The sequence below is a fragment of the Xiphophorus couchianus genome, chromosome 8 (assembly GCF_001444195.1).
Source record: "Xiphophorus couchianus chromosome 8, X_couchianus-1.0, whole genome shotgun sequence".
NCBI classification, from domain to species: Eukaryota; Metazoa; Chordata; class Actinopteri; order Cyprinodontiformes; family Poeciliidae; genus Xiphophorus; species Xiphophorus couchianus.
In genome coordinates this window covers 28,758,599-28,784,008 of record NC_040235.1, presented here as the reverse complement: position 1 = coordinate 28,784,008, position 25,410 = coordinate 28,758,599, and the positions used below count along the sequence as shown (strand labels likewise).

The 25,410-nt window shown below is 40.6% G+C and overlaps 2 protein-coding genes across 4 annotated transcripts; one reads left to right on the top strand and one right to left on the bottom strand.

Moving 5' to 3' along the window:
- Positions 1-1,473: 1,473 nt before the first annotated feature.
- minar2 (membrane integral NOTCH2 associated receptor 2) lies at positions 1,474-5,227 on the bottom strand. The gene is made up of 3 exons (XM_028026060.1): positions 4,415-5,227; positions 3,841-4,089; positions 1,474-1,795 (listed from the first exon to the last, which is right to left on the bottom strand). The coding sequence occupies exons 1-3, from the start codon at positions 4,610-4,612 to the stop codon at positions 1,601-1,603; spliced, it is 642 nt and encodes a 213-aa protein (XP_027881861.1). The 5' UTR covers positions 4,613-5,227; the 3' UTR covers positions 1,474-1,600.
- Positions 5,228-6,403: 1,176 nt separating this feature from the next.
- Positions 6,404-24,976, top strand: ajm1 (apical junction component 1 homolog). Of its 3 annotated transcripts, none has more exons than XM_028026586.1 (3): positions 6,404-6,953; positions 19,720-20,656; positions 20,813-24,976. In XM_028026586.1, exons 2-3 carry the CDS (start codon positions 19,774-19,776, stop codon positions 23,041-23,043), a joined length of 3,114 nt encoding a protein of 1,037 aa, XP_027882387.1. In that variant the 5' UTR covers positions 6,404-6,953; positions 19,720-19,773; the 3' UTR covers positions 23,044-24,976. The 3 variants fall into 3 exon arrangements, with proteins under 3 accessions (XP_027882387.1, XP_027882386.1, XP_027882388.1); XM_028026587.1 differs by lacking the exon at positions 6,404-6,953 and having other exon boundaries at positions 20,566-20,656; positions 20,813-20,887; positions 21,298-24,976; XM_028026585.1 differs by having other exon boundaries at positions 6,405-6,953; positions 19,720-24,976.
- The last annotated feature ends 434 nt before the right edge of the window (positions 24,977-25,410 follow it).

Below are 25,410 nucleotides of genomic sequence, written 5' to 3'. Positions count from 1 at the left end.
TGAGCTCTGGTTAGGGGTGGTACACAACAGGCCTCTGGAGGATCCTCCACCTTGGGGTTCCAGAGGCACCAGCAGTTTCAAATAACTGTTTGCTGCCCTAAGCAGCATTTTAACAGCTGCTCTCTTAATGTTAAAAGTCCGTCGGTTAGTTTAGTTTACTACATTACCCAAGATGCATCTGTTCATTTTGTGATTCCGTTTCACGTAGTTGAGTGGCTTGTTTTTCGGTGCTACTGTGTGGCTCGGTGGCATGAAAGTGGCATCCGCTGACATCCACCATCAACCTATCTTGGGTCCTTTGTGTACGAAACCTGTGTGCGTTTTTATGATATAAGCACACACACACACACATACACACATACACACACTCTCATATACGAAACAGCAATAAACTTTTGAGCTGCACCGTTGGAGTCGCCCTAGTCTTTCTGACCGAGGAAGAGTCGATTGACGAGAGATCTGGATTTAGCGCCTGTTTAGACGCACACAGTCTTCTACACTTAATCTGATGAATTTGTCTAACAGAAACCTTCCTCATTATGTCTTTATCTGCACAAACCCATCTTTGTTCTGAATCAGTCACAAATCTCTTCACAGTATAGTAACGCTTTAGCTTTTGTTAAATATCTAATGTTTTTATATCTTGTCATAAGGCACTACACTATCTGATGATTTTCGTCAGCAGAGAGATCCTTTCTCTTTCCCATATTGCTTGAAACCTGTGGCCTGCTTAATAATGTGGAACATCCTTCTTAAGCAGATTTCCTTTAATTGAGCTTACCATACAAACTAATCAACCAGCTCTCTGAAATTAATTATAGTGATTCAAAGAGCCCTGAGACCCAATATCATCTATGAATTTAATAGCACAGCAAAAAATGTTATCTTTATGACACTTAAATAGAAATTTGCATAATAATTGTCCTTTTAAAATGAAGGCAGCCAGATTAGTCGTTATAAGCATTGGTTATGCGTTTGTCTAAAGCACATAACTCTTCATCCTACATGCAGGAGGAAAAGTTGACTACCATTGCCTTTCTTGCATGCCAGTAATAAAACATTTAGACTAGAATAGATTCCATTATCCTTTACAATATAATATGTATTGTGTGCTTTTGTCATTTTTGCCAAGTACGATCATTTTACATATGACCTGTTGAAAATAACATATTCACTCATCCTTCAGTCAGGAGCAAAATTTTCAGAAGATTGCAGCAAGCTGACCTTCAAAAACTTTAAAATGTCCATAAGTTTTAGTTTTGAGAAAAATGTAATTTCCTCTAAGATGTGGTGTGTAAGTTTAATGCAGATAGATGCCTTTTACAGTTTTGTATGACTAGATGTTTTACAAAATTTTTATTTTAATTTCATAGCAAGTAGGACCACAATCACCCATATTCTTTATGATTAAAAAAAGCCAATCATTACCTCAAAAATATTTTATATTTTTACAAATAGTAAAAATAGTCAAAAATATTTTATATTTTTGAGGTAATGATTTTGATCTTATTGGTAGATAGTTTGGACACTGAATCACTGACAGCCCCTATTGTCTTTTAGAGTAGATGACGCAGATTATGGCACGATTTTTGCATCCAATTCAGCTCTGTTGTAAAACTACAATAGGCACTATTATGACGATAAGAGAAGCACAAATCAGCAAAATTATTGAGAGAACAATTTTGGAAAGTCTTTTTCTCTTGTGCTCTGCTTCTTTTCTCTTGAGCAGAGAGTCAAATCCTGGAGTGTACAGGTCTTCAAGCCAGAAGTCCAACTCCTTGGGTGTTTTTGTGTCCTATATTGGGGGACAAAAAAGTGAAAACCAATCGTCATTTTCTCAGTGATTTTCTACTAATTTCATAGTAATTTCTTCCTGGGAATTTTAACCAACCGAACAACAGAAGCAAAAAGGAAAACAATTTATCCTTTTTGGCAAGGGGTTGCGATTTATGTTTAGAGATGTTATTTCAGTTTGAAAATAAAAAGAAATGTTATTTATGTTTATGAATTATCCCCAAATTTTCATTAAAAAGATTACATTGCCTTCTTTCTAAAGGTCATATTGTAGATTAGTTGACTCTTGTCTCACAGGCTATAGCTGTCTTGAGACATCATCTTAACATAGACAACTTTTCACCTTTTGGCTTCAAACTGTTTAAATGCAAGGTAATTGGACATTATCTCAGAAGGTCCTGGGTTCAATTCCAGTTCTGGGGTCTTTCTGTGTGGAGTTTGTATGTTCTCTCTGTGCATGCATGGGTTCTCTCCAAGTACTCTGACTTTCTCCCACAGTCCAAAGACATAACTTGGTTGATTGGTCTCTAAATTCTCCTTATGTGTGCGTGTGTGTGTGTGCGTGCATGATTGTTTGTCCTGTCTGTCTCTATGCTGCCCTGCGACTTGTCCAGGGTGAATCCGCCTCTCACCTGGAGATAGGCACCAGCACCCCAACCTCAATAGGATGGATGATATAAGAAGATGATATAATTAATTGAGGATGTGGAATAATATACACTTACTTCTGCCAACTCCTTTTTAAACCGTCTATTTTACATATCTGACAAGTTTTGCACTTGCTTAGTTTTTTTTTTTGGTTTATGCTCAAAAAAAATTTAAAAACTCAGCTAAACATTAAACATTTGATGCACATCTGGACTGAGAATGGTTCAAAGGAGCATTAAATCAAGCCATCTACATTAAACAGAAGAGGTGAAGACATGCGGCAAATATTGTCGGGTCCAGGAGTCGAACCCGCGACGGCCGCGTCGAGGACTCAAGGCCTCCAAATATGGGTCGCGCTAACCACTACCACTAGAAGTGCTGGAGTTAGTCCACGTTGACTCCACTTTGACATTTACCTATGCAGTCTAGAGATAGGCCAAATGACCTGAAGGATTGCTTTTGTTCTGTAAATAAGGCCATTACCTTATAAGTACCCTGGTAATGGCCTCAACGCATCTCACAGTTGCACAATTGTCCCTTAGACTTAGACTTCGACTTAGACTGGATAATGCAGCACAACATCAGCTGCAAAAGGTCACATCTCTCCAAAAACACTTCATGTATGCTTCAAAACTAGACTGAAGAGCATTACCTACAGGAGATCTGATCTCCTGTTGGTATCATAAATACCCACCCCCAACATGGACTATTCACACTCCTACCTTCTGGCCTGACGGTCAAAGACCACATTTACAATTGAAGAATGGATGCTAATTTGAGCCATCAGAGTTGTTGGTTCTTTTGGCACTGTTTCAGTAAGTCTGGGGAGAAATCGAAAACCTATGGCACACCCATGTTCATGACTGTTGTCATGAAGTGACATTCAGTAAATAATGACACTTCTAATGCAAAATTGTTCTAAAATTTGCCTTGAAAGTCCATTGAAATGCTAACTTTGACAGTGTCATGTCAGTCTTACGCACACCCCGTCAAATGAAGTGTTACCGAGAACTTCCATTTTACTGTCAGTCTTGCACTTTATATTTTATATTCATATTTATATTCATATTTTATACTGTATTTTATTTTATTCTGTAGTAACCTCACAACATTGGAACCTCAAAACACTGTCCTGAGCCGTATGCAACGAAATTTCGTTCTGTATACACTCTGTGGATGCAAAATGACAATAAAGTCAGTCTAAGTCTAAGTTGCTTCCTAATTAAACATTTAGATGTGGTTCACAGGTGAAAAGCTGACTCAAAGTGGTGGAAATGTTCTAAAGGTTGATCAAATGAGCTGACCTTTTATTGCCTTTGTTAAAAATGAACATATACAGTAGTTTATGATTATAAAGGCTACAAAATCCCTTATTTTCTGTCATTAACTGCAAAATACCTTCAAATAATCTAAGTTGCCATGGATAGTTTTTGTGTCATATTCTTTGATGGTCCAGGAAGGCTTAAATCTTCCGCCACTGTCCACCGTGTCGATGGATTTTAAATCCATGTAAAGAGGATTCCTTTTGATGTTATACTTCAGAGTTACTGGAGTTATATGCTTCTCCAGATATCTGTCCACAAGCACCACAGGACTGCCCTCTGAGTACGGAGGAATTTTTCTTCCATGTTGGGTTGTTTGTTCCCGCTGTCAGGAAAAAAAAGAAATAATAAAAGAATTCTAAGAATAAAATTATTCTGAGAATAAAATCTTAACACTGCAGATTTTGTAGATTTTGCAGATTTACAAAGTAACCTAAACTTGAACTCCTAAACTGTACCTTTTAATGTAGTTGAGGCAACAACAGAACTCTGTTAAATTACTGTTTTATCAGAATATGCTTGCATCTGACCTCATGCAATTACATGCAAGCTTAGCCTTTCTATACTTTAACAAATATTTAAATATTTATTAGTTAAAGTATAGAAAGACTAATCATTCATAAGAACAATACATATTACACACAAAATCACTGTGCGGAAAGAGCATGCTGTAGAGTAATGGTAGCTCTGTTGCTCCATACCTGTAAATAGACCCGGTTCTGCCATCGTCTCTGACTGGAAACAAATGCTCCAACCTGGAACATGCCATGGGTAGTATCCAAAATGCCAACATCAAGCTGCAGAAACTTTTCAGGGTGATTGTTGTTGGGCAGAACAGAAATATCCATCTTTGGTTTGCTGCTCCATAAACAGTGACTGCTTTACCTGCCTGCAGCCTATTTCTGTACACATGCTCACTTTAGCTGGCAAACTTGCTAATTATTCATGAAAAGCAAGATATTTATGAAGCTGTATCACTTGCAGTTGGGGTAACCTAATCTTATCATTGAAGACAAAGAAGTAATACTGCCAAGAGAGAAGCAAAGACAGGGTGAGAGAGGGGAGCGTAAGCAAGGTCCACCCCATAGTGTCATGTTCACTCCTCCTGGATGAACACGTAGTGACAGTAGACAATCGCTTGCTTTGTGTCATTGACTTTACAGCAATCCCTCATACTGAGCATGTATGGAGAGCAAAAACTCCCATTTCAAAGGAAAAAACCTCCAACAGAACCGAAACCAGGCTCAGTACAATCAAAAATCTGCCAGAACCGACTGGAGGTTTGAGAAGACAGAGAAGATACACAAAAGAGAAACAGCTGAACTGATGTAGGAGTATTTTCTTTGTTAATGAAAATGTAGCCTAGTGGAAATTAAGACTTTACAATTTACCACCACTAGAGTGCACTGTAGGAACATCCCGGAAGTCTGTAGGAAGTCAAATGAAGCCAGTACGACGCTATTTTGAACACGCGCAGCCGTGTTCAAAATAATGCACCCCAATACTTTCATCCTACGCCCCTCCATGAAGTGTGTATTCAATCAAAGTAAACACGTGTTCGAGTGTGTCGCAACTTCGACATCCAAAATGGCGAACCGGTCACTGTTTAGGCATTTGTACTGTTAAAAAGTACAACTATAACAACAACAACAAATGTATTTTAAATGTATTTTAAATAGATATTTTTTGCTTTCCAAAGTCATTGTGGGTTTTTTATGACTTGTTTAACACAGAGCAAAATGTAATGTATTCTCACATGTTCCGTAGAGTAAAACAAAAATTATTTCAATACTTTGCATTTTTTTAACAACAAACACAACTTGCTCTGTGAACACTGCCACATTTCCAAGATGGCAATATGATTTGTCAAAAAATACACATTAAATGTTACATTCTATTTAATAGTCTTATAAGCAATTCCTCTTGTGATTTGGCAAATTATATGCATGATTACATATTCAGTTGTTACTCGTAAAAACCATCTCTAATTTTAGATGGCTGTAACTTTAGAGACAAAGAAATGTAACAAGTAATTCATAAGAATAAAGTCTCTTCATCCCTTAATCATCTCCTAAGGCAAACACGGTACAGAACATTTAGCTATGATTGCCTCAGTTTCTTATGGTGTTTTTGGTCCACTATTATGGTAAACCATGATAGTTATTTGCTAAGGATGTTGAGTTTGGATATGTTTTATCACATGCAATTATTAGCTGATATAATATGAATGACAATTTTAAAAACAAATCATAGTGTAACAGTAAATGCAGTTTATTTTTTCTATATTAAAAAGGTTTATTAGGTCTTTCTGTGTAGGAATAATGCTATCTTTTATAAATACAGTGTCCTATGGTCAATATTATTTTATTAATGTGCATTGCCAGTTTGGATAACATGACAATCAAGCTATAAGAATGAAGGAAAACATTTTAACAAAATGCACCAGACACAGCCCTGCAGCCAATAGGCTAGACAGAGGCTGACACAAGTGGCTTTTTGCAATTAAAAAAAGAATGAAACAAAAAACAGGTAAATGATGAAATATTGTCCTGTTTTTTGTTTCATTCTTTTTTTTAATTGCCCCCATGAAAAAGCACCGACCGCCCTGATCCCTATGGTAAATTTGGTCTAGAACAAGTCTATGAAACGGACTTCTTATTTGTACAAGTGTTTTTGTATTAGCCTTTAAAATTCCAGAAAATGAAAATTTCTCATGGTGAAGACATGCACCACCATGCATGTCTTCAGACCTCCATGGAACTGGGACTGAATGCCAATGTTCGACAGAAGGAAATATTTATATCTGAATGGAAAGAGTAATTCATATTTTAATGATGTTTTAAAGAATACCAGTCAACATTCCTAAAAAAAATATTACACAAAACTGATTTCCCTGTCATAAGCGCCTGCTATCATGGAGGCGGAATGGAAGAAGGGAAGGGGGGAGGATAGGGTTGTGGTTGCGGCCACATCGACGCGGACGCTGCGACGGGTCTGCGCAGCTGTGTTGCGCAGATTCACTAGCGATGTAAGATCAGGACGAAAGGAAGAATTCTCCCCTGGAGTCTGACTGACTAATAAGGTGCACATTGCAGTTTCACCGTGTGCACATATCAGATGTCGTCATTGGGAGAACACCTGCGCTCTGGCCTGACAAAATATGGACAAGCAAAAGCTGAGATTAATGCGGTAAGACTGAAGCTTCATTTTTTATATATATATATTTGTGCTGTAAGCCCACTGTGATGTGTGCGGTGACTGATCACGTGAAGCTTTCCATCTTCTGCAGCTGCGGCATTTAGTTATTCTTGGTGCAGTGATTTATCTGTCATTACATGATGAACACGGTGTGAACTGGGCAGGCTTAAATATGCAACAATCTATTCGTCTGAATTCATTTGCAGCGTGCAGTGAGTGTCGAGCTTTGCGCTCTGAGCATGCAGTAAAGCGGTGAAGAATCAGGCGGCTCATTACTAGCTGTTTTCCCATCTTAGAACACTGACATCATCCTCATCAGGATTCTGGCTCCGGGCAGCGGCTATTCATGCAGTACTCCCAACGCGCAGCGTTTGCAAGCTCAGCGCCTCAATGCGACGACGATGTCTGCGCTCGGCGGCTCAAGTTTATTTTATTTCACAGACTGCAGGCCGTCAGTGTGGTACTGCTGCAGAGGCTGGATTCTTCAGAGGCTGGATGCTGTAGAACAGGGCCATGCAGAAATATTTCACATTAAATTAGGGCAGGAGCCAGTGCTATTCAACCATCTGACAATATAGGGTCTGCTGGTTAATCATTACAACCCAGGTTTAAATGTGCGTAAATAAAAACTCTCAGTATGTACTCTTAAGCATGTCTGCCTTTGGCAGTCAGGGTTCACTGGAAATCTCTTATCAGTTTGGTCATATCTTAAGAGGAAATAAAAACAACAAAAATTTAAATAATAACACATGCAATACTGGTAGGTGACTATAGACATCAACAACACATCAACGCACAAATAAAGAATATTTTGAACATATTCCCACAAACATGCTACAAGCTTGTTTTGTTGCAAGCTTGTTCAACAAAACAATTGTCAGTAATTGTTTACAGTTGGTAAACAATTACTGACAATTGTTTAGCAATTGTCAGTAATTTTCTCTTCATTCCACTGGCCATTGATCTATTCCCTACTTTACTCCTGTTGAACTCCTTTAATATGCGTTTGTCATTTCACCATAAGGTATCCTTAGGCTACAAATGTGTCTCTTTCATATGTTTTGTTTTGTTACAGCTGAAGATCAGTGGGGTACAGTATACCGGTTTTGTCTGTTTCCATTGTAAAAATGACCCATACAACCGACCAATACAGCACTGTTCATGGGCCCTCGTCAGTTGTAGGTTGATAAGAAAATGGTACGGTACAATTACGGTGTTACATAGCACATTCAGTTGACTGGTTGACAGAAAAACATCTGTCAACCCAGTCACTTCCTGTGATAAGCACAAGACATATTGGTGTGTCATGTTTGCCATATCTCTGGTATGGTTCCACATTAGGCATTTGGGTTTATACCCGCCTACTCATTGAGAGTCCAATTGACCACGGAACGGTCTCTTTCAACTGATTTTTGTGATGACCTTAAAATACATACATTTCACCCAGGCCTTATACGTCCGCCAAGTTTGGTGAGTTTTCATATATGTTTAGGACTCAAAAAGGCAATTAATTTGACAGAAGCATAATAAAAATGAACACTAAATTGCAATACACATTTGCTGCACTTAACTGCTTGGGCCTAATAATAATTAAAACTTTTAGCAAGCCTTCTGAATTACTTTCAGTTCTTTTCAGTTCCAGTTTGATGTGAAGACTTGAAAATGGCTGAAATCTGACCTTCCTAATAGAAGTTTGAGTCTCTTCCTTTTTGGTGGCGAAAGATTAGTGAAGATTTCCTGTAGGGTTTGAATATGACATCTGCTACTAGATGCAGTTTCACTTATATCATGAACAGTGTCTGTTTGTGGGTTGACACAGTTCATTCATGTCCAATTTTAACATAGTAAGGCAACTTTATTTATATAGCACCTTTCAGCCAAAGACAATTCAAAGTGCTTGTACAAAAAAGTTAAAAACAACATACAACAGATTAAAAATAAACAAAATAAACATTACTATTTTGAATATAGTTAAAAAAACAAAAATTTAAGAATAGACAACGTCAAATAAGAAGGTTTTTAAACTTGTTTTAAATAAACTCAAGGTAGGGGCAGTCTTACAGTGAGCAGGAAGCTTATTCCAGAGTGTTGGAGCATAAAAACTAAAAGCTGCTTCACCGTGTTTAGTTCTGACTCTCGGAATAGTTAGAAGGTTTGATTATGATGATCTTAAAGGTCTGAGTGGTATATGTCCTGTAAGTTGTCTTGTAAACTGTGAACTGTGGGTGTTTTATTTTGTATGACACATTGCTGCCATCTGCAGGACGTTTTGGGAAATGCTTTACTTTTATGTTGCTTAGTGTGCGTTTGTTTGTCTAGCGGTGGAGCAGATGGACGGATGTGTCTGTTGTGGGTGTCGCATTCTGTTCGGTTTCTTCGAGGCAATGCCTTAAGTGACATCTTGTAGTTCAGAATGGGCGTTTGTGTTAACGTGTAAGACTGAGTGAGTTGTCTATTGAATTTATGTTGGTTCTGAAGATAAATGTGAGCGAGTCGATTGTTTGCTACGTCATTGCTAGCAGGCTGTTAAGATATTTTAGACCATTACGTAGCGTTGTTTTGTACTTATGTAACTGTATCTGAAACATTTCTATTAGCTGCTTTGAGCTTATTCTGAGTTGTTTGTTTTCGCAGTTTCACTCCGTTCTACATGAAAAATAAAGAGGAGCTCACAAATCCTGACTCGTGTGAAAGGAGTTTGGCTGATGGTTAGCGTTGGTTCAAGACACGAGATAGCGAGACCATTACAGTATATATGGTTGAAGAAGATCAGAAATGTAGTCTGGGTTTCTATTATGAAGTGCTTTGTAAACCATTAAGGAGATTTTAAATTCTATTCTTCGAGCAACAGGCAGCCAGTGAAGAGATTTTAGAACTGGACTGATATGTTGATCTCTTTTTGTTTTAGTTAGGACTCTTGCAGCAGCATTCTGGAGAAGCTGGAGCTGTCTTATTGCTTTTTTTGATAATCCAGTAAAAATTCCATTTCAGTAATGGAGTCTACTAAAAACAAAGGCATGAACTAATTTTTCAGGGTCCTGTGGGGACATGAGTCGTGTAATTTTAGCAATTTTTTAGATGGTAGTATGATGTTTTTATGATAGATTTGATGTGGTTATTAAAGTTCAGATCAAGATCCATGATCACCCCCAGATTCTTAGCTTCATCAGAGCATTTTAATCCAATGGACTGAAGGTGGGTGATTATATTTAATCTATGCTTTTTTATTCCAAACACTAATATTTCAGTTTTATTTTTATTTAGTTGGAGAAAATTTTGGCCCATCCAGACATTAATCTGCTCAATACATTTAGTGAGTATTTGAACCTGACTTTCCCCTGGTGAAAGATTACAGTCAGGATTATGATGCTGTGTGTCATCGGCATAATTGTGGTATTCTATCTTATTATTTCGTATAATTTGAATTAATGGAAGCATATAGATATTAAAAAGAAGCGGCCCCAGGATGGAACCTTGGGGAACTCCATATATAATTTCATTCGGTTTGGATTTAAAATTGCCTATGGACACACAAAAGATTCTATTAGACAGGTAAGATTTAAGCCAGCTGAGTACTATACCAGAAATGCCAACCCAATTTTCTAATTGGGATAATAAAATATCATGATCGACTGTGTCGAATGCAGCACTCAAGTGAAGTAAAACTAATATTGACATTTTATTACGGTCAGTGTTTAGACGGAGGTCATTGAATATTTTGACAAGAGCCGTTTCAGTGCTGTGATGTTCACGGAAGCCTGACTGATGGACATCAAAACAGTTGTTCAGGGCCAGAAAGCCATTTATCTGCTGAAAAACAATTTTTTCTAGTATTTTAGACAAAAAAGGTAAGTTTGATATTGGTCGATAATTGCTTAAAATTGATGAGCAGGATTATGCTTTTTGAGAAGTGGTTTAACTACCGCAGTCTTTAGAGCCTGAGGAAAGACTTCAGAGGAGAGTGACTTGTTAATTATTTGTAAAGGGTCCGGAGCCAAAACCTCTGAGACCTTTAAGAATAAATTCGTAGGTATGATGTCCAGGGAACAGGTGGATGATTTCATATGATGTAAAGTGTAACTCAAATCTTTTTGAGTGATCAGGTTAAAGTGGGTCATCAAAGGTAAATTCTGTTTAGGGGAAAACATAGTTAATTGTTTCCCAACAGCAGTCACAGAGGAGTTTATTGTTTCCCTTATTTTCGCAGTTTTATTTAAAAATAAGGTGGCAAATTTGTCACAGTAAAAACTACTGTGGAGGGGTTTGAGTGTCCCAATAATCCTAGGAGCTATGCTGTCTGGGGCTTCATGCCCCTGGTAGGGTCACCCAAGGCAGACAGGTCCTAGGTGAGGGACCAGACAAAGCGCAGCCCGAAGACCCCAATGACGAAGGAAAACCTTGGACTTGGTGTTCCCTCGCCCGAACGCGGGTCACCGGGGCCCCACTCTGGAGCCAGGCCTGGAGGGGGGGCACGATGGCGAGCGTCTGGTGGCCGGGCTTTTACCCATGGAGACCGGCCGGGCTCAGCCCGAAGAGGAAACATGGGCCCCCCCTCCCATGGGCCCACCACCCGTGGGAGGGGCCAAAGGGGTCGGGTGCACTGTGTGATGGGTGGCGGGCAAGGGAGGGGACCCTGGCGGTCTGATCCTCGGTTGCAGAAACTGGCTCTTGGGACGTGGAATGTCACCTCTCTGGTGGGGAAGGAGCCAGAGCTAGTGCGTGAGGTCGAGAGGTTCCGGCTAGAAATAGTCGGTCTCACCTCAACGCATGGCTCTGGTTCTGGAACCAGTCTCCTTGAGAGGGGCTGGACATACTTCCACTCTGGAGTTGCCCAGGGTGAGAGACGTCGGGCAGGAGTGGGCATACTTGTTGCTCCCCATCTCGGGGAGTACGTTGGGGATCCCGTTGGGGTTTACCCCGGTGAACGAGAGGGTAGCATCCCTCCGCCTACGGGTGGGGGGACGGGTTCTGACTGTCATTTGTGCTTACGGGCCGAACGACAGTTCAGATTACCCACCCTTTTTGGAGTCCTTAGAGGGGGTACTGGAGAGTGCTCCTCCTGGGGACTCCCTTGTTCTGCTGGGGGACTTCAACGCTCACGTGGGCAATGACAGTGAGACCTGGAGGGGCGTGGTTGGGAGGAACGGCCTGCCCGACCTGAACTCGAGCAGTGTTCTGTTGCTGGACTTCTGTGCTCGCCATGGATTGTCCATAACGAACACCATGTTCAAGCATAAGGGTGTCCATATGTGCACTTGGCACCAGGACACCCTAGGCTGCAGTTCGATGATCGACTTTGTCATCGTTTCATCGGATCTGCGGCCGTATGTCTTGGACACTCGGGTGAAGAGAGGTGGGGAGCTGTCCACTGATCACTACCTGGTGGTGAGTTGGCTCCGGTGGTGGGGGAGAAAGCCGGTCAGACCTGGCAGGCCCAAACGTGTTGTGAGGGTCTGCTGGGAACGTCTGGCGGAATCCCCTGTGAGACGGAGCTTTAACTCCCATCTCTGGCAAAACTTCGAACACGTCCCGGGGAGGTAGGGGACGTGTTCCCTTACCCTAACCCTACCCTAACCCTTACCCTAACCCTTACCCTACCCTGTCCCGAGTAGAGGTGCTGCTGACCTCTACTCAGGACGTTGTGGGCCGGTGGGCAGAGTACTTCGAAGAGCTCCTCAATCCCACCAACATGCCTTCCATTGAGGAAGCGGAGCCTGGGGACTCTGGGTTGGGCTCTCCAATCTCTGGGGACGAGGTCGCCGAGGTGGTTAAAAAGCTCCTCGGTGGCAAGGCCCCGGGGGTGGATGAGATCCGCCCGGAGTTCCTTAAGGCTCTGGATGTTGGAGGGTTGTGTTGGTTGACGCGACTCTGCAATATCGCATGGACATCGGGGGCAGTTCCCCTGGATTGGCAGACTGGGGTGGTGGTCCCCCTGTTCAAAAAGGGGGACCTGAGGGTGTGCTCCAATTACAGAGGGGTCACACTCTTAAGCCTCCCTGGCAAGGTCTATTCGGGGGTCCTGGAGAGGAGGGTCCGTCGGATAGTCGAACCTCGGATTCAGGAAGAGCAGAGTGGTTTTTGTCCTGGTTGTGGAACACTGGACCAGCTCTACACCCTCGGCAGGGTCCTGGAGGGTGCATGGGAGTTCGCCCAACCAGTCTACATGTGTTTTGTGGACTTGGAGAAGGCGTTCGACCGTGTCCCTCGGGAATCCCTGTGGGGGGTTCTCCGGGAGTATGGGGTGCCGGGCCCTTTGATACGGGCTGTCAGGTCCCTGTATGACCGGTGTCAGAGTCTGGTCCGCATTGCCGGCAGTAAGTCAGGCTCGTTTCCGGTGAGAGTTGGACTCTGCCAGGGCTGCCCTTTGTCACCGATTCTGTTCATCACTTTCATGGACAGAATTTCTAGGCGCAGCCAAGGTGTTGAGGGGATCCGATTTGGTGGCTTTAGGATCTCATCTCTGCTTTTTGCAGACGATGTGGTCCTTTTGGCTTCATCAGATCGTGATCTGCAGCTCTCGCTGGAGCGGTTCGCAGCCGAGTGTGAAGCGGCCGGGATGGGGATCAGTGCCTCCAAATCCGAGGCCATGGTCTTGAGCCGGAAAAGGGTAGAGTGCCTTCTTCGGGTCAGGGGGGGTGTCCTGCCCCAAGTGGAGGAGTTCAAGTATCTCGGGATCTTGTTCACGAATGGGGGAAGAAGGGAGCGGGAGGTCGACAGGCGGATTGGTGCAGCGTCTGCCGTTAAGCGGGCGTTGTACCGGTCCGTCGTGGTGAAGAAAGAGCTGAGCCAAAAAGCGAAGCTCTCGATTTACCGGTCGATCTACGTTCCCACCCTCATCTATAGTCATGAGCTTTGGGTCATGACCGAAAGAACGAGATCGCGGATACAAGCGGCCGAAATGGGTTTTCTCCGTAGGGTGGCTGGGCTCTCCCTTAGAGATAGGGTGAGAAGCTCAGTCATCCGGGAGGGACTCAGAGTAGAGCCGCTGCTCCTTCACATCGAGAGGAGCCAGTTGAGGTGGGTCAGGCATCTGGTCAGGATGCCTCCTGGACGCCTCCCTGGTGAGGTGTTCTGGGCACGTCCCACCGGGAGGAGGCCCCGGGGAAGACCCAGGACACGCTGGAGGGAATATGTCTCTCGGCTGGCCTGGGAACTCCTCGGGATTCCCCCGGAAGAGCTGGAAGAAGTGGCCGGGGAGAGGGAAGTCTGGGCCTCCCTTCCCCCGCGACCCGACCTCGGATAAGCGGAAGAAGATGGATGGATGGATGGATAAAAACTACTAAAACGTTTTTGATAGCTTTTGATTATTAGCGTTTGAGAAATTTTTAAGTCTTTAAATGGGAATCTGTAGGAAAAGTAAACTGTATTAGAGGATCAAAATGGCCAGATTTGGATCATGGCTTCAAGAGACTTCTTTGCAGGTCTTGAGATATGTGTACCAAATTTCATTATCCTTGATGAAAACTTGAGGCTGATTGTTTTAATAGCTCTGTGGGCTGCTGTGAACGTATTTTGCCACACCCACCAGATTTTTTCCTAGAATAATATCTTCAAATCAAATGATATGTGGAGGAGAGTGTAGAGGAGTAGAGGAGAGTGAGGTGATGAGGAAGGTGAACCCAAGGAAGGCTGCGGGACCTGACGGTGTGTCGGGACGGGTGCTTAAAGACTGTGCAGACCAACTGGCTGGAATCTTCACAAAGATTTTTAACCAGTCCCTGTCTCAAGCCACTGTCCCTCCCTGCCTAAAGTCCTCTACCATTGTCCCCCTGCCGAAAAGAACCAACATCAACACCCTGAACGACTACCGCCCAGTGGCACTCACACCGATCATCATGAAGTGCTTCGAGAGACTGGTGCGGAGTCACATCCTCGCTGGCCTGCCTGCTGAGCTGGACCCTCTCCAATTTGCCTACAAAGCAAAGAGGTCCACAGAGGATGCTGTATCCACTGCACTTCATGCTGCCCTGACCCACTTAGAGAAGCAGGGGAGCTACGTCAGAATGCTCTTTGTGGACTTCAGCTCAGCATTTAATACTATACTTCCCCAATGTCTGGTGTCCAAGCTAGCAAACCTTGGGCTCCCATCAGCCACCTGCAGTTGGATCCTGGACTTCCTAACAGGTCGCTCTCAGAGGGTCAGACTGGGCCCCCACACCTCCACTGCTCTGAGCCTGAACACCGGATCGCCACAGGGTTGCGTGCTCAGCCCACTTCTCTACACCCTCTACACTCATGACTGTGTCTCCAACCACCTCAGCAACAAGATCATAAAGTTTGCAGATGACACAACTGTTGTTGGTCTCATCTCAGGCGGGAAGGGGGAGCTGGAGTACAGGGATGAGGTGAAGCGGCTGTCAGAGTGGTGCAAAGTCAATAACCTGCTCCTCAACACCTCCAAAACAAAGGAGCTGGTGATCGACTTCAGGAAGAACAAAACGGACATCCAGCCTCTCACCATCAGTGGGACCTGTGTGGAGAGGGTCCCAGTGTTCAGGTTTCTGGGCATGGAGTTGGAGGACAAGCTAACCTGGAGCACCAACACCAAGGAGCTGTTGAAGAAGGCACAGCAGAGACTGTACTTTCTGAGAATACTCAAGAAGAACCGTCTCCCCTCAGACCTGCTGCAGGCCTTCTATCACTGCTCCATAGAGAGTGTGCTCACGTACAGTCTGTGTGTCTGGTACGGCAGCAGCACATCTGTGGCAAGAAGGTGCTCCAGAGGGTTGTTAGGGCAGCAGAGAGAACCATAGGCTGCCCCCTCCCCACTATGGAACAGATTTACACTTCCAGGCTCCACAAGAAAGTTTTGGACATTTTAAATGACTCTTCACACCCTGGCCATGGTCTCTTCCAGCTGCTGCCATCAGACAAGAGATACAGAGCAAAAAAAACCCAGGACAAATCGCCTAAAAAACAGTTTTTACCCGATGGCAATCATGGCACTAAATTCAAAGGCATAAGAACTTCCCTGTAGAAAAGAAGAAAACTCATTGTTTTTGATCAGTTTTAATGATACATATTTTGAGGCAACAATGACAGAATTTAATTAGCATCAGAGTCCAATCCAGTCTGTTGTCCAGATGAACACCAAGGTATTTATATTCCTCAGCCACCTCCACTTGTCCTCCCATGAAGCCCAGTCCAGTCTGCTGTTGAATAGCTTTTCCAGGATTTTGGAAAATTGTAGAAAAAGAGAAACAAGGTGGTAATTTGTGAAGTGGTTTTTATCTCTGGATACAGTGTAAATAACTTTAGCAATTTTCATACTATTGGGAAACTGACCAGTTAATAAAGATAAATTCTAAATATGAGTAAGAATGTTAGAAATCCTCTCAATTACTTTTTTTTTTACCAATGTCATAATCAGAGGATGTTTTTTCAGTGTTAACAATATAACTTCACCTTCATTAACTGGTTTAACAAATATTGTATAAACATTTTTTTCTATTACAATATTAACATTCACAGGATCTTGTATTTCTTCTACTAGTTTTGGACCAACAAGAAAGAACAAAGAAATTGTTGAATTTATTAACTATTTTAGACATATTATTTATTACCATATCATTTTCAATAAAATAGTCCTGACAACAGTGTCAGGACTGCTGCAACAGTGATGATCATAATTTGAAGAAAAATAAAACAGGAATCAGTAATGATGGCCAAAGCGTTGCCTTTAGCATCCAGATTGCATCTCATTTTTTTGTTAACCAACAAACCTTTTATATTGTACAATATTAATGCTTTACATTACTTTTGTTTAATAAACCTTGTTTACTTTTCTCACCAGTAATAATTAACTTTACACATTACTTTTTTCACATTACCGTCCTTCACTCAATGAAAATAACCAAGGTATAGTGTACTAGACAGGCTAAATCAACTGTTTTAAAGCTTTACTGCATTAAGTTGCATGTTAAACATCAAAGTGTATACTGATTTTACCAGTACAAATATATATGGAATTTAACATAGAATTGTTTCACCTTTGCCCTCTGAATACCCACACTTTATGAACAAAGAATAGTTTCTCTACCTTTAATTTTGGTTGGACTCACTTTATTCTCTGAGCTTCTTTATGAGTCAACAAGCAACATGCACTGAATATTATTCAAACAAAAGCAAAATAAAACTCCTAAACCCTGGAGTTAGTAAGATATTACGGTCCTCTAATGACCTAATCCCACAACCCCAGTGGGGTTGGCATCCTGCCAATCTAAACCTCGGCTGATAGAACATTACAACTATTAGAATGGTGCATACAAACTGCAAAACAGTGCTATCTACTGGTCCAATAGGCGGTAAACATTTTACAGAGTAGTTTTGGTGTATTTTCACTGTGTGAAGTGAAAGAAGAATAAAACAGAATTCAGCAATGTCGGTCGAAGCACTGCCCTTAGCATCCAGATTGTGTCTGAGGCAAACAGGAAGTCAATCTGAAAGCAAAAGTGGCCAGTCAATTTTGGGTGGTCATTGTCCCATTACACATGTTATATATGAGGGTAAGATTGTAAACTATAAAAATAGTTCACATACATAATAGTTCACAAAACATGCCCAATGTTTTACACCTGTATCTATAAAAGAAAAGTTTCTTGATATGCCAGTACACATGCCAAAATCAAAAACAATGTGACTGCAGCTTAAGAAAAGGGTGATTCTTATTTTTTTAATTATTCATTTTCTAAATAAAAATCAGACTTCCAAAGTTTGAACAAGATTCTTGTCTTAAATTAGAGTTTGGCATAAGCAAAGGTAAAGGACACAACATTTGTGTTTGGCATCACATCTCCTATGGGCTTCAAGACCAGATGATTTATGGTCATTTGGATCTGAGCTGTTTTTTTTGTAATCATTCTTTGATTGAATATATTTCAATCAAAGAAATATATTAAAATAAATAAATTAATAGATTAATAAATTAATAAATTAAAATAAATTAGTACATGTGAATATTATGGGTCACAACTAATTCTTAGTACACATAATGTGAGCTACAATTATTAACAACAATTATTATTGTTATTCATAAATTGGTAAATGGACTAAACATATATAGCGCTTTTCCAATCATTTTGATTACTTAAAGCGCTTGACACTAGAATCACATTCAGAAACACACACACATTTATATATCAATACGCAGAGTGGTAGGCAACTTTTATTATTATTATTATTATTATTATTATTAATTATTATTATTATTAGCAACAATTGTTAAGCATCTACTAGATTTGCTACTATGAAAAACATTGTTTCCAGGAACACAAAAACATACTTCAGTGCAGTGAAGTATACAGAATTTATGTCACTCTAACTTCTTGTACACTATGCTTACTATGTCAGACTCATTTTCTTCAGGCTCATGGAACCAGAATAACACAGTTTCATATCCTCCCCAGGACTCAAAGAACCAATAACTGGATCCTCTCTTGAAAGCTTTTTTCTTTGTAGAGTTGTGGGTCAACAAGCACCAACAAAGCACAGCTTTCTGCCTGAAACACAATCTAATTCTAATACTAGTCTTTATTTTGAGTAAAACAATGAGATGTAGCATGCTATAAATAGGAAGAATTTGACTAACACAAGTTGCACAAGTTTTCATATATAAAGTACCCAACTCTTGAAGGTGACTCGTCGGTTTATGCAAATCTTCTCTTTGTATCCAGTTTAGCATGTTACAAACAGCATCAAAATATAAAAGGTAATTTTATATGTAAATAATATATTGTTATGTTTTGATAAAATGCTAAGAGGGATTTGTCTAACTGTAGAGTTTAAAAAACAGAAGCAGAATTAGGTTTTCCTGGGGGTGGGGATCTAGTTCCAGTATTTCTGTGTTGCAGTGCAATCTTGACAATACGTAGATCATGATAAACTGCTTTTATTGCTCACTGACCGAAATGTTACTGTGGTTGTGAGTTCTGGTTACTGACCTGTAGGAGCTCTCCTCATGAGCTCTCTCTCTCTTCGTGTTTCAGCGCTACCTGGCTACCTCAGTTGAAAATGTATTGGAGCTCGTCAGCCACTCCATAAAGAGCTCCATGCAAGAGATGTTAGGACCCTTTTCCCTGGGCGTTGATCTGCAATGATCTTGTCTGTCTGCTGACTGTTGTCTGTGGTGACTTAAATGATCTTTAAATGATGATTAAATGAGCAATATTATGAGGAATTAAGTATCTAACTACAATGGTGTCTGTATTCACAGTGGAAGCTGGTAGGGTTTCTCTGCCATTTTTGTTCTAAACTGTTTTTCTCCTGATTTGTGGATAGCCAGTGATTTCAGGATTTGCATCCTTTTCAGTTCTTAAAAAGAGGTTGTTTTATTTTAGATCATCAAGATCTTTCTGAAAAAATGAGAAGAGCTTTAATGGGGTCTTTCTCTTTTACGTTTTTTGCTCAGTGGTGGTTTTCATCTTACCACTGTCCCATGGGGTTATTTTTGTCCAGTCTCTTATGATGGAGGCATTATCTCTGAACTTAACTGACGCAAGTGAGGCCTGCAGTCGCTGCTGTACTCTTGGGGTAATTTTGGTCTGCTAGTCACTCCTGGGAAATTTCACCACAGTTTCTTGATTGAGCAATCACTTTTTCACATCGTTCACTTTGTCACAAATTTATTTTTTATGCTTTAATAAAAAGCATAAAAAATGTCTTTTAATACATTTAAAAGCATGTTTATGTCTTTTAATACATGTCCTTTATCTAACGTAAACAGAAAGAAAAATGATTGTCTGTTTGTTTGCCTCCTTAGGTTACCACAATATTGAGGCAACTTCATGGAGAAAACTAAAGGAATCCCTTTAAGATGACACGCACAGATCCACCTGATATACTGGTATCAACTGTGCATCAAGACATAAAAGTGATTCCTATATCTACCCACTACAAATCTTTGCAACCCTCCAAACAATGTGATTTTATAAATTGCATTACAGTGGAGGACAGTCAAAGCAAAGTTAATAAGAGGCACTGTCAAACCTTTGACTATAAGTCATTGGAGTACCCAAAATCACACAAGTCCTCAATGGAGTCCCCACATAGAAAAGCTGATAGGCATGCAGCCAACCCAGATGTTGCTTGGAATGCCCTGGGTTGCCACCAGAGATACCGTTTTTCTGCTCCAGACATTTTCAGTCACAGATTAACTCCTCAATCAGTGGCTGCAGAAAGGGCAAGTGAGGTAGTTGTCCCTGAAAATAAAAGAAGGACCAGGTCAAAAAGTGCCTCTCGTGTTCAGACTGGCCTCACTCCTGTGACTTTTGAAGGTTACTCACCATCAGGAAGGAAAGGAAGAGAGTCCCAAAGGGTTCCAAAAGATTCTCGCTGGAGAGCTGAAGCATCCCCACTTAGAGAGTCATCTTATGTAGCAACAAGGACTCATATGCATGAAGTACATCCCATTAAGCTGCAGCCTCAAATTGGTGACAGCAGTAGATATTCACCACACTATGCTTCTGATAAATTTGAGGATGGAAGTCTAGATAAATCAGCAACTAGCCCCCACGTTAGGTGTCGAGTGGACATCAAGCCCGATGATGCAGCATTACATCATTCAGGTCGAAAACAGACAACATCTGCAATGGAAATACCCTGGCAGAGGCATCACAGTACTGGGAGAAGTCTGACTGTGCCACGTCATTTCTCCTACTCCAGAACTCCAACTCCCACTGACTCAATGGGTGCAGAAAGTAGGCAAGCTTATCAATATTCCCGAAGCATGCCAAATACTTACCTACAACACATGGAGCTTCCATTACAAAGAATGCCTTCTGCTAGTGATTATTATGGTAGAGAACATAGAGCTCATTCCAGTCCTAATGTGCCAACTAATTTCTTTTATGCAGATGATGTAGCCAGATATGTGACTGCTCCTGCTCCAAAACCAGGATCTTTTTTTCATGATGAGCACTACACACCAGGTAAAACATACAGTCCCAAAGTACAGTATGTGCAAGATCCAAGGACTCGAATAGTGCATGCTGTAGCTACTAGGCCATATTATTCTGAAATGGAGCCCCACCCTTACTCTGTGCAGTCAGGATATCCCAAACCATATGCTGAAAATGAACCAGGGCCATACATCATAAGCACACCCCCCACAAGTATATTGTATGGTGATGATCCAAGAACTTATCAAATTCAGACAGCACCACCACGATTTTATTATTCCAGTGATATGTTTGCAGTCCCCCCAGAGCACCATGTTCCAGCAAGGGCATACTATACTGAAGGTCGAAGACATGCTAGAGTCACTCAACCACAAACTGATGACTGGTATGGCTCTGATGCATCTGGTTATTCTACTAATCCAGCCTCCTATGTGTCGCAGATCACTCCAACCAGAGTCCGGCAAGAGCCTGTACTAACTCCATGGTATACCAATCCATGTGTAGAACCTCAAAAAATAGGTACAGATTCCAAATCTTATTCCAGGTCTTGGGACAACATTCTCAACTCACGTGTAGAAAGAGAACAACCTCTTCCTGTACAGAGAGGTCAGAGCTACGATGATCTTTTGGACTCCAGGAAGCCGCCTACGGCCACAGGTGACAAACCAAAACCAGTGGTAGTCAATCTTTCCAGTTCACCAAGACGCTATGCAGCCTTATCAGTGTCTGATAATTCACTTATTGACAAAAGTCCAACAGAGACGTCAAAAAGTCCCACAAGCAAACTTTGGTTTGTTACTCCTGAAATAACAATCACTGATAATGACATTAGGCCAGGAAATCTTAACAAGGCTGAAGGACGGTCTGCAAGTTGGGATATTCTTGACTCTAGAAACGTTGAGGGTCTAGAATTACACGACTTTGATAACTCAACCAAAGAAAAGACACATGATAATGCCTCACTTCAGCAAAGCCTTGAGCAGCTTGATGAGCTCCTAGCAGATCTTGTGACTGACTACAAGCCACCCAGTAGACGAACAAGTGAGGAGATTTTGGACCAATTAAAGAAGTTAATTGATGAGGAAGAAGCAGTATCTCTGTCCAGAAAATGCTCAAAGCCAGATACAGATGAACCACTGCCTCTGGATAAGCAGCCAACTTCAATCAAAATTAATCCAGATGTTTTTCGTGACATGGATGGGCCAAGTGATGCAATGAAGACCGCAGAGGAATGCTCTCCAGATCAAAGTCCAGATGAGGATGATACAATGATGTGCTCCAACAATAAGTGCCGGAGAACAGAGACCTTATTCAATGCTTGTCTTTATTTTAAATCCTGCCACAGCTGTTACACCTACTACTGCTCTCGGAACTGCCGTAGAGAGGATTGGGACATACATAAAGAAAGCTGCTTATATGGAAGAATTGGAAGCACATGCCGGCATATTATAAAACACTGCCGGGAGACTGTTGAAGTCCACAAAGCCTTCTCCCGTGTTGCCAAGGTTGGCTACCTTTCTCGAGGTAGGGGGGTCCTCTTCCTTGGCTTTCCAAATCCTTCTTCATCTTGTAGCTTCCTACAGTATGGCCTGAATAGTTTACCAATGTCTCCTACATACCTGTCTCTTCGGGAGCTTGAAAGCTTCAAGGACAACCTGGGGGAATACTGTAATGAGCTGCAAGAAGCTGGTAAAGAATATGACCCAAACGAATGTTTCATCTTGAATGTATCCATTGCTGTGGGTGACCAGCTGCCCGATGGGCCATCGCCAAGGAATCAAGCTCCTACAGTTAGAAAATATGCAAAAATTGCATTGGCTTCTTTTAGTCCTGAGAGAAAGGTTCACAAGAAAGAGAATGACATGGAAACACTGATCCTTACACCACCTCCAGGAACGGCTGATATTGACATGGAAGGAGAGGAAGGTCGGAAGGCACGAGAAATCTGTTTCATCAATATACAACGGGAACTGAGAATGAGAGGAGTTTTTCTACGCCATGAATACCCAAATGTGTATCAACAGCTTTGTGAATTTGTGGAAAGCAACAGAAGGTTCACACCTACAACTATTTATCCAATTGATAAGAGGACTGGCAAACAGTTTATGTGCATGATCATGGCTGCCTCTGAGCCCAGAACACTGGACTGGGTTGGTGCACCACATCTGCTTGATGACATCATTTAACAGCACCTTTTGTTGAAAATAGATGTGTATAGAAATACATACAAATTCTTGCACATATTTCTATTGGTCTAGCTGTATACAGTTGTGTGTAGTGCAACTGTAGAAATTACATACATTCATGCCTGCTTGGTCAGTATTATTTATTATTAAAATATTTCTCATCAGGTGTAGAAGTACAATATATTAGTTATTTATTTTAACACTATAAAATGCTTTAAGTCATCCACAAGTCATTTCCTGGTTTACAAAACATTCCCCTTGGTTGGGACTGCTAAACTCACATATTGTTTTTTTTAATATCTCAGATAATTAAATAGTGGTTATTATTTTGTCCTGAACCTTTTTACATGACTGTCTAGATCTGTGAGTACGACATAAATATTTTCATATTTAACTTTTATGGTATGACATGCTGGAAATAAGAAACATTATTTTCTTAGCAACGCAAACACTTTCTATGCAAGGTTATTTCATCAATTAAGTACCACATTCCTGCAGGTGTAGCATCTGCTATATTATGTATGATACATACATATTATTATAGAAATATATAGAGACTTTAGAGACTGGTGTGAAAAGTAATGATTTTGATGGAAGTGTAAATTCTTATTAGACATAAAGGATGACCGAGAAAGAAACATCTTGTGCTGTTTAAGATATCTAGTACAAAAGGCACAAACTTTTATATTGATTTGAAAATGTACTCTATTGAAAACATGGACTCTTCTGTCTAAAGGCATACTTAGAGAAGTTCACATCAGCATAACATTTCTTTATTCTGCTCTGCAGAATTAGCAGATCAATCCTGGACTTGAAAACCTTCAGAATGGATGTTAAAATGGTGCCAGTTACAAGCCCCACTAGAGGTGTTGGCCTGTACTCTTCAGTTTAAACACTGTGAATAGTCAAAGTTATCTAAAAACTCAACTTGGTCAAATACCAACATGTAATGCAACTTCTTTGAAATACAATTTTATGAGTTGTCTTTTTGGATATTTTCACAAAATCTATAGGAGTTATTGTCCTTTGAACAAAGTGAGCCAGATTTTGGCATGGTAACTGTAAGGTAGACTTCTGAAATAGGGACAGAAGTAGTTAGCTGTGAATTTGTGCTGATCTAGGTTTATTACATGTATGATATCCTTATTAGTTTTAGCAAATCAGAGTCTTTAATTTGTTTATTAGGTACAAAAATGTAGAAAGTTTAATAATACCACTTAGCCATATTGCCTCATTTTTTCTGTCAATTGTGTATTTGTAGCATCCTAAAAGATAAAAGAGGTGAATTCCATTCACCTCTTTTATCCTAGAGGTGAATGGAAAGAAGGGTGTGGCTTGAATTTATTGTATGTTTGAGTGCTAATATTCTATCTAAATATGGTTTACCTGACACCACAAAAACATATAAGTCGCAGTATATCACAAATATGTAAATTTCTTATTAATCACAAATGAAGGTGGATCAATTTGTTGTCCTTTAGCGATATATCTTTCTCAGTCCTCAGAATCTGTGCAACAAAGTACAATGAAACCTGAGGCTTACACACACATATATATATATATATATATATATATATATAAAGTTACTTTTAAGATAAAGTACTGTAAAAAAAAAAAATCTTGAAAAGTTGACTGGCTGCATGTTATTTGATTTTTCTTCTCCAATCTCATTTTAACATGTTAGTAACTGCAACATGCTTGATGAATGAGCCCGTGAAAGTGATACAATGCTGTGCAAGATTTGTTTTCTTCATTTCTATTTATCATGTTAAACAATAAGAGACCTCACTAAAATGTTTAGAAAATCCTGTAATCTTGTATTTTTTATACTTTCAACATATATATGTGTATGTGTGTGTGTGTGTGTGTGTGTGTGTGTGTGTGTGTCCATTTATAAACCATGTCCAATAAATGGAACAGGAACTGCCTACTTTCTTTTCTCAAGGGGATATTTATTCAAGTTAAGCTTTTTAATCAGAGTATTTAAAAGACAAGAATATTACAAATGAGCCATTTTCTTTTGTTGACCGGTTGAGGACTTCTGATTTAAACAGTATTTATTACAGCTGTTATGAGTGTTATGTCTGTACCAGGAAACCCAAATAGTCTAGTTTGATATTATTTACTCAAGAAATTAGGCATTTTTTCTGAGGAGGATATCTCGGTAAAAGTTCCTCCAAAGATCTGCATGTCTTTGGATGAACAAAAACATGCAGATCTTTGTTCCTCCAAAGGGTAGGAAAAGAAAGGGAGAAAGGAAGAGAAAGGGTTTAAAGGGAAAAAAGGACATGAGTAAGGGAGAGAAAGAAGCATAGAGAAAAGAAAAGTAAACACTCTTCAAACCTGCCAAAAAACCCCAAGTCACTA

What these genes read in the sequence shown, in the direction of transcription:
- minar2 (XM_028026060.1), bottom strand. Translation starts at nt 4,612, where the DNA reads ATGGATATTTCTGTTCTGCCCAACAACAATCACCCTGAAAAGTTTCTG. An exon ending in AGCATGCTCTTTCCGCACAG is followed by an intron (nt 4,090 to 4,414) that starts TGATTTTGTGTG and finishes TTTTCCTGACAG; the next exon opens with CGGGAACAAACAACCCAACA. An exon ending in GCAACTTAGATTATTTGAAG is followed by an intron (nt 1,796 to 3,840) that starts GTATTTTGCAGT and finishes CCCCCAATATAG; the next exon opens with GACACAAAAACACCCAAGGA.
- ajm1 (XM_028026585.1), top strand. Translation starts at nt 19,774, where the DNA reads ATGACACGCACAGATCCACCTGATATACTGGTATCAACTGTGCATCAA.